Here is an 8,499-nt window from a genome sequence, read left to right on the forward strand (position 1 = left end):
TGTGCTCTCTGTGTTACCTGCCTCCCTCCCTGCAGCCTGTGCTCTCTGTGTTACCTGCCTCCTCCCTGCAGCCTGTGCTCTCTGTGTTACCTGCCTCCTCCCTGCAGCCTGTGCTCTCTGTGTTACCTGCCCCCTCCCTGCAGCCTGTGCTCTCTGTGTTACCTGCCTCCTCCCTGCAGCCTGTGCTCTCTGTGTTACCTTCCCCCCTCCCTGCAGCCTGTGCAGCGCCCCTTTAAGCACCCTTCAGAGGGAGGGGAGAGAGGAGAGGAAGAGGAAGTGGAGGAGGAGGAGGAGGCGAGACTCCGGGAGCTGCAGGGGGAAGGTAATGTGCCTGTATATGATAGTGGGGTGCAGCCGGGAGGGGGTGTCTGCACCTATAGGGTGCTATTACTGTCTGCACCAATCAGGGGTCAGCCAGCCTTGTTAACCCTCTGCGTGCTGCAGCTGTGCTCCCTGGTGCAATGCTCTGCATGTGCTTGTAGTATGTGATGTGGGGTCACCTGCGCCGGCACTTGCCCCCGTCACCCGGATCTGTGCCCGAGTTTCGGTTTAGAACCTTCAGAAGAAATGAAGGGGCAGAGGGAAGGTCGTGTGAGGTTATAGGTCACCCCCGTGTGTAACATGCCCCCCCCCCCCCCATGCACCACATGTGAGGGGTCTGCCACGCCCCCTGCACTGCTCATCCCATTGAGTTTTCGGGTGCGTTCACACATTGGGATTTTGGATGCGTTTTTACATGTTACCGCACGTCTGGATGGTGTGTCAGCGGTTTTCATCATTGCTGAAGTGTCAGCTCTTGTGTCCCAATGTGATCACAGCGCACGGTGACCTGTAATGACGCATCCAAAACGCCAGGTGTGAACGCGCCCTTAGGAGGTTAGTGCTAGGATAAAATAATAATTCTTACACATGGCGCACACAGATACCGCAGCGCTGCACAGAGCTGTCACATCAGTCCCTGTCCCCATGGGGCTCACAATCTAATCACCTACCAGTATGTATGGAGTGTGGGAGGAAACTGGAGGACCAGAAGGAAACCCACGCAAACACGGAGAGAAGATACAAACTCTTTGCAGATGTTGACCCTGGGTCCCAAGCGCTGCAAGGCAGAAGTGCAGACCACTGAGCCACTGTGCATTTTCTCCCGGAAATAGCGCCCCCTCCTGGCCGTGGACTGTGTGTGGTACTGCAGCACGTCCCGGCCATTCACCTCGGCTGCAGATGGGGGGAGGTTCTGTTCCTAGAAGTCCATAGGGGTCCGGGCTCGTTACCTGTGAATATGAGACAAGGAAATGGACTTTCATTTGTTGATGAATAAGAACGAAGCAAAATTATATAAACCGATACATAACACGGAGGACACATAGTAGCGGGAGGGCGTCGTCTACAATGTACACGCCCCCAGGTGCATCCCCCGCCCCCCAGGTGCAGCTCCGCCCCACAGGTGCAGACCCCTCACCCCCAGATGCATCCCCCGCCCCCCAGGTGCAGCTCCGCCCCCCACGTGTAGACCCCTCACCCCCAGGTGCAGCCCCGCCCCCCAGGTGCCCCTCGTGGCGCCGCATCTCATGGTTATTATCCATCAACACATAAAAGTTCTGTTTTCCCGGATTGTAGCAGATTCCTGGACCTGAATACAAACTGCAACAATACAAAATGTTTGATGGGTTTTAAAACAAATATTATAACATTATAATAATAATTCCTTTATCATCATCAGATTCTGTACTTTACAGAGGAATAACAATCACATGGGGGAAGGGGCCTGAAGAGCTTACAGTCTATGAGGATGAGGGGGTGACACAAGAGCTTACAGTCTATGAAGATGAGGGGGGACACAAGAGCTTACAGTCTATGAGGATGAGGGGGGTGACACAAGAGCTTACAGTCTATGAGGATGAGGGGGGACACAAGAGCTTACAGTCTATGAGGGTGAGGGGGGACACAAGAGCTTACAGTCTATGAGGATGAGAGGAGGGACACAAGAGCTTACAGTCTATGAGGATGAGGGGGTGACACAAGAGCTTACAGTCTATGAGGATGAGGAGGTGACACAAGAGCTTACAGTCTATGAGGATGAGGGGGTGACACAAGAGCTTACAGTCTATGAGGATGAGGGGGGGACACAAGAGCTTACAGTCTATGAGGAGGAGGGGTGACACAAGAGCTTACAGTCTATGAGGATGATGGGGTGACACAAGAGCTTACAGTCTATGAGGATGAGGGGGACACAAGAGCTTACAGTCTATGAGGATGAGGGGGGACACAAGAGCTTACAGTCTATGAGGATGAGGGGGTGACACAAGAGCTTACAGTCTATGAGGAGGAGACACAAGAGCTTACAGTCTATAAGGATGAGGGGAGGACACAAGAGCTTACAGTCTATGAGGATGAGGGGGTGACACAAGAGCTTACAGTCTATGAGGATGAGGGGAGGACACAAGAGCTTACAGTCTATGAGGATGAGGGGGGACACAAGAGCTTACAGTCTATGAGGATGAGGGGGTGACACAAGAGCTTACAGTCTATGAGGATGAGGGGGTGACCCAAGAGCTTACAGTCTATGAGGATGAGGGGGGACACAAGAGCTTACAGTCTATGAGGATGAGGGGGGACACAAGAACTTACAGTCTATGAGGATGAGGAGGAGACACAAGAGCTTACAGTCTATGAGGATGAGGGGAGGACACAAATGCTTACAGTCTATGAGGATGAGGGGGGACACAAGAGCTTACAGTCTATGAGGATGAGAGGAGGACACAAGAGCTTACAGTCTATGAGGATGAGGGGGTGACACAAGAGCTTACAGTCTATGAGGATGAGGGTGACACAAGAGCTTACAGTCTATGAGGATGAGGGGTGACACAAGAGCTTACAGTCTATGAGGATGAGGAGGTGACACAAGAGCTTACAGTCTATGAGGATGAGGGGGTGACACAAGAGCTTACAGTCTATGAGGATGAGGGGGTGACACAAGAGCTTACAGTCTATGAGGATGAGGGGGTGACACAAGAGCTTACAGTCTATGAGGATGAGGGGGTGACACAAGAGCTTACAGTCTATGAGGATGAGGGGGTGACACAAGAGCTTACAGTCTATGAGGATGAGGGGGGACACAAGAGCTTACAGTCTATGAGGATGAGGGGGTGACACAAGAGCTTACAGTCTATGAGGATGAGGGGGGACACAAGAGCTTACAGTCTATGAGGATGAGGGGGGGACACAAGAGCTTACAGTCTATGAGGATGAGGGGGGGACACAAGAGCTTACAGTCTATGAGGATGAGGGGGGGGCACAAGAGCTTACAGTCAATGAGGATGAGAGGAGGACACAAGAGCTTACAGTCTATGAGGATGAGAGGAGGACACAAGAGCTTACATTCTATGAAAGGGATAATATCAGTAAGCAAGGGGCTCAACTGATGGGAACAGAGGTCCTGTGGATAGGGGATAACAATCACTCTTGGTACAAACCCCTTAAAAAGAACAGAACATACTTTTTTTGGGTTGGATGGGGATTTCTGGACTATAGCTCCCTGTACACCATTGGCTGAAACTGTCAATACCAACTGCTAATGCGTATGAGGCTGCCCCAACATCCTGAATTGTATACACTAAAAACACCCAAATGTGGACAATTAGCTCAGTCACAAATAGGGTCCTTTAGTTTTTCTCCATTTCTGTACACATATTGAATGTTCATGACTATCCACAGCCATGAGGTTTAATTTCCCGTCACTGTTGTTCTCTGCAGGGAAGACTGAGCGCTGATATGTCTGATCCCGAGGAAGGAAATCAGTAGAAGACATCAAGTCGCTAAAAGAGGATCCGTATTTTACATGTGAACTTCCAATTTCTTATCTTTTCACCTACAATTTCCAAGCTTTGTATCTCCATTGTCCCTCTCAATGATGACATCGGCCTATGACGTCCTCCGCTTCCAGCTCCCCGGCCATGAGGCGGCCACCCTGCGCAGCATGAACCAGCTGAGGTCTGAGGAACGCTTCTGTGATGTCACTGTCCTTGCTGATGGACTCAAGTTCAGGGGGCACCGAGTGGTCCTTGCTGCCTGCTCCCCTTTCCTGAGAGACCAGTTTCTTCTGAATCCTGGTTCTGAGCTCCAAGTCTCCCTCATGCATGGGCCAAGGGTGGTATCAGACCTACTACTGTCTTGTTACACTGGACTCCTGGAATTCTCAGTCCGGGACATCGTGAACTACCTAACAGCAGCCAGTTACCTGCAGATGGAGCACGTGGTCGAAAAGTGCCGCCAAGCTCTGACCCAGTTTATTGATCCACAAATTGGTCTGAGGGACCCAAAAAGCATGCCGTCACGTGGTGCCACCTCAACCACCACCAGTACAATGCGCCCCATCCGTCCAGCTGAGAACTCCAAGCCTATGAAAGCAGAAGAGAGCGAGGAGGAGATGCTGATGATGGCGGAAGAGGAAGAAGACGATGAGGAGGAGGAAGAGGAATCGCCTGCTGATATTTGTATTGTCAAAGTGGAATCCGGTGTTGGTGGTGGAACAGGAGGAAAGGGAGGCCGATCTTGGCGACCTGGAAGAGAGGAGCATAGTTCAATGGCACAACCAGAAGAGGCTTTGGTGAATTCTACAGTAGAAGGGGAGACTGTGGACGGAGCTGTCCAGCAGGGAGTCATGAAGGCCATCTACAGCGAAGAAGTGGAAGGTGGAGAAGGAGTACTGATCATACCCAGCAGCTACCATGAAGAAGAGGAAGAGGTGCTGGATGGAGGGATTGGTGGCTGCCAAAGTAGTGTCGTGATTGATGGAAGTTCTAAAGGTTCTCTTGGTGGAGCTGGAGGTTCCTCATCCCTCGGCGCCATGATCATGGGGGATGCCAGGTTTGGCAACAGACGATCACTAAGGTGCACAAAATGTGAAGAAACTTTCCAGGGTGTGGAGAAGCTGGTCTTTCACATGCGGGCGCAGCACTTTGTCTTCATGTGTCCACGTTGTGGGAAGCAGTTCAACCACAGCAGTAACCTGAATCGGCACATGAACGTGCACCGAGGCGTCAAGTCCCACTCCTGCAGTATATGCGGCAAATGCTTCACTCAGAAGTCTACTCTCCACGACCACCTAAACTTACACAGCGGTGAGAGGCCGTACCGCTGCTCGTACTGTGATGTCAGATTCGCCCACAAGCCGGCCATACGACGTCACCTCAAGGAGCAGCATGGGAAGACCACGGCACAGAACGTCCTGGAGGCCGGCGCGGTGGAGATGAATATATCTGCACACAACGCCCTGGAAGCTGGGCTGCCGGATATGAATATAATGATGGGGTAGACCCAAGGACCTGGTCAGATTTTTTTAGCTTTACATTGGTTTTTGACTAATTTGCACTAATATACTTCCTTTTTTATAGACTGCGTGACTTGGGTTTTTTTAGCTTTTTTGACTACTGTAGTTTACAGACTTAGAGAACAATGTGTCCCCCTAGACCTTAGGATTTCAAGATGTGGAAGATTTGGACTTTGTTTTCTAATGATACCAATAACTCGTCCTCGTCTTCTCCCCGATCTCTGATGTAGCAATACTGAATTTTTAGGAGATGGTACATGTTTTATTAAGGATTTGTCCTCTTTTTATTGTTGTACTAAGAAAAAATTAGATGTGTTTTAAATTAAATCAGACGAATCTTGTGTTGTGGTTGTTACTGGGTTACATTAAATACTCTGTGCTGCTGTTCAGCAATTATAATGTACTGGGTAACAGGAGACTATTGCAATGGAGTGCAATGGGCCTCCCATCTATCCCAACCTCATATTCCTACAGTTTTCTTTCTTTCCCTAATTCATGTTGACCGGGATTTGCCCAGATTTGTCTGGTAGTGACACCTGAACAGGTTTCCTCAGGGTTATCTTAGTCACAACCTTAATGAGAATAATAGAGATAACTAGAACCTGTGAGCAAATGTCTTGGGTGCACGCTGGACCAGCGCTCCGTTCACTTCTAGGAGTCTGTGCACCAGCGCTCCATTCACTTCTAGGAGTCTGTGCACCAGCACTCCATTCACTTCTAGGAGTCTGTGCACCAGCGCTCCGTTCACTTCTGGGAGTCTGTGCACTAGCGCCCCGTTCACTTCTAGGAGTCTGTGCACCGGCGCTCCATTCACTTCTAGGAGTCTGTGCACCAGCGCTCCGTTCACTTCTAGGAGTCTGTGCACCAGCGCTCCGTTCACTTCTGGGAGTCTGTGCACTAGCGATCCGTTCACTTCTAGGAGTCTGTGCACCAGCGCTCCATTCACTTCTAGGAGTCTGTGCACCGGCGCTCCGTTCACTTCTAGGAGTCTGTGCACCGTCGCTCCGTTCACTTCTAGGAGTCTGTGCACCAGTGATCCGTTCACTTCTAGGAGTCTGTGCACCAGCGATCCGTTCACTTCTAGGAGTCTGTGCACCGGCGCTCCGTTCACTTCTAGGAGTCTGTGCACCAGTGATCCGTTCACTTCTAGGAGTCTGTGCACCAGCGATCCGTTCACTTCTAGGAGTCTGTGCACCGGCGCTCCGTTCACTTCTAGGAGTCTGTGCACTAGCGCTCCATTCACTTCTAGGAGTCTGTGCACCAGCGCTCCGCTCACTTCTAGGAGTCTGTGCATCGGCGCTCCATTCACTTCTAGGAGTCTGTGCACCAGCGCTCCGTTCACTTCTAGGAGTCTGTGCACTAGCGCTCCGTTCACTTCTAGGAGTCTGTGCACCGGTGCTCCGTTCACTTCTAGGAGTCTGTGCACTAGCGCTCCATTCACTTCTAGGAGTCTGTGCATCGGCGCTCCATTCACTTCTAGGAGTCTGTGCACCAGCGCTCCGTTCACTTCTAGGAGTCTGTGCACTAGCGCTCCGTTCACTTCTAGGAGTCTGTGCACCAGTGCTCCGTTCACTTCTAGGAGTCTGTGCACTAGCGCTCCATTCACTTCTAGGAGTCTGTGCACCGGCGCTCCATTCACTTCTAGGAGTCTGTGCACCAGCGCTCCATTCACTTCTAGGAGTCTGTGCACTAGCGCTCCGTTCACTTCTAGGAGTCTGTGCACTAGCGCTCCATTCACTTCTAGGAGTCTGTGCACCAGCGCTCCGTTCACTTCTAGGAGTCTGTGCACTAGCGCTCCGTTCACTTCTAGGAGTCTGTGCACCGGTGCTCCGTTCACTTCTAGGAGTCTGTGCACTAGCGCTCCGTTCACTTCTAGGAGTCTGTGCACCGGTGCTCCGTTCACTTCTAGGAGTCTGTGCACTAGCGCTCCATTCACTTCTAGGAGTCTGTGCACCAGCGCTCCATTCACTTCTAGGAGTCTGTGCACCAGCGCTCCGTTCACTTCTAGGAGTCTGTGCACCAGCGCTCCATTCACTTGTAGGAGTCTGTGCACCGGCGCTCCATTCACTTCTAGGAGTCTGTGCACCGGCGCTCCATTCACTTGTAGGAGTCTGTGCACCAGCGCTCCATTCACTTGTAGGAGTCTGTGCACCAGCGCTCCGTTCACTTCTAGGAGTCTGTGCACCAGCGCTCCGTTCACTTCTAGGAGTCTGTGACAATGGAGTGTGTGCAGCAGCGCTCCATCCATTTATTTCAGGCCCCCCTTCTCATGATCACTTAGGGTTCGCATAATCAGACCATGAGAGACTTGTGCCCCTACTTGCCAACCCTGACTATAGGCACAGCAGGACATTATTGGGTAGTTGATAAATGCCCCCTATTACCTTGTATCGGGTACATGACTGTCCCTTGGTCAGGTTAAAATGACACAGGAGCCACGCGGAGGCATCAGGAGGGTTGTTGAGGATCCGCCATCTTGTGCCTGGGAAATAACTATAAATAATGGGAAATCTTGGGGATCCCCTTTGGCGTCCACTAGGATTACAAACATTGCAGTTCTGAACATACCAGTCTCCTGGTCGCGGCTGCGCAGAGCAGAATAACAGGAAGAACAGCGCAAACATGGCGGCCACACAACGTCTCATGGAAATGTACAGAAAACATTGGGACAGATTTATCTCAGCCTCATGCACTTTTTTGGATGGGTTTTAGTGACTTTTTGGGCGCAGTTTGCCGGAGTTCTCCGCGTCGCAGTAATCGTGGTGTCATTTGTCTTTATTTTTATGTCTCCAAGCCCCCCTGCTAGACGTGGAGAGTGGATTCCAAATTGGTGATGGATCCGCCAGTCCTGGGATGAGAGCGAAGTCACCAGACACTCGAGTGTCCAGCAAAACTACAAAGACAAATGAGGCGCGAAAAGATCTCAGAGAAGAGGGGGGGGGGGGGAATGAATGACCCCCATTGTCTGCCCCTAAATTATTGGGGACTAATGTGCAGCAGCACCAGGGCCTCTTCATGAGATTTATGTTTCCTGTCAGATCTGAGGCCGACAACTCAATGAACACCAGAAGACAGCAGACGCCGTCCTGTCACACCCAGGGGGGGTTTATGCTGGTTTTAGGGGGCGTGTGAGCCAAATGGGACCCCGGAAGCCATGATGGGTCTGAGGT

The 8,499-nt window shown here is 51.3% G+C and overlaps 1 protein-coding gene across 1 annotated transcript; it reads left to right on the top strand.

The window, feature by feature from the left end:
- The first annotated feature begins 261 nt into the window (after positions 1–261).
- ZBTB12 (zinc finger and BTB domain containing 12) lies at positions 262–5,670 on the top strand. Its single transcript, XM_072123492.1, has 2 exons — positions 262–322; positions 3,754–5,670. The coding sequence occupies exon 2, from the start codon at positions 3,908–3,910 to the stop codon at positions 5,312–5,314; it is 1,407 nt and encodes a 468-aa protein (XP_071979593.1). The 5' UTR covers positions 262–322; positions 3,754–3,907; the 3' UTR covers positions 5,315–5,670.
- The last annotated feature ends 2,829 nt before the right edge of the window (positions 5,671–8,499 follow it).

Source organism: Engystomops pustulosus, chromosome 9 (assembly GCF_040894005.1).
Source record: "Engystomops pustulosus chromosome 9, aEngPut4.maternal, whole genome shotgun sequence".
Lineage (NCBI taxonomy): Eukaryota > Metazoa > Chordata > Amphibia > Anura > Leptodactylidae > Engystomops > Engystomops pustulosus.

Excerpts from the sequence above, each read along its gene's own strand:
- ZBTB12 (XM_072123492.1), top strand. The coding sequence starts at position 3,908 with ATGATGACATCGGCCTATGACGTCCTCCGCTTCCAGCTCCCCGGCCAT.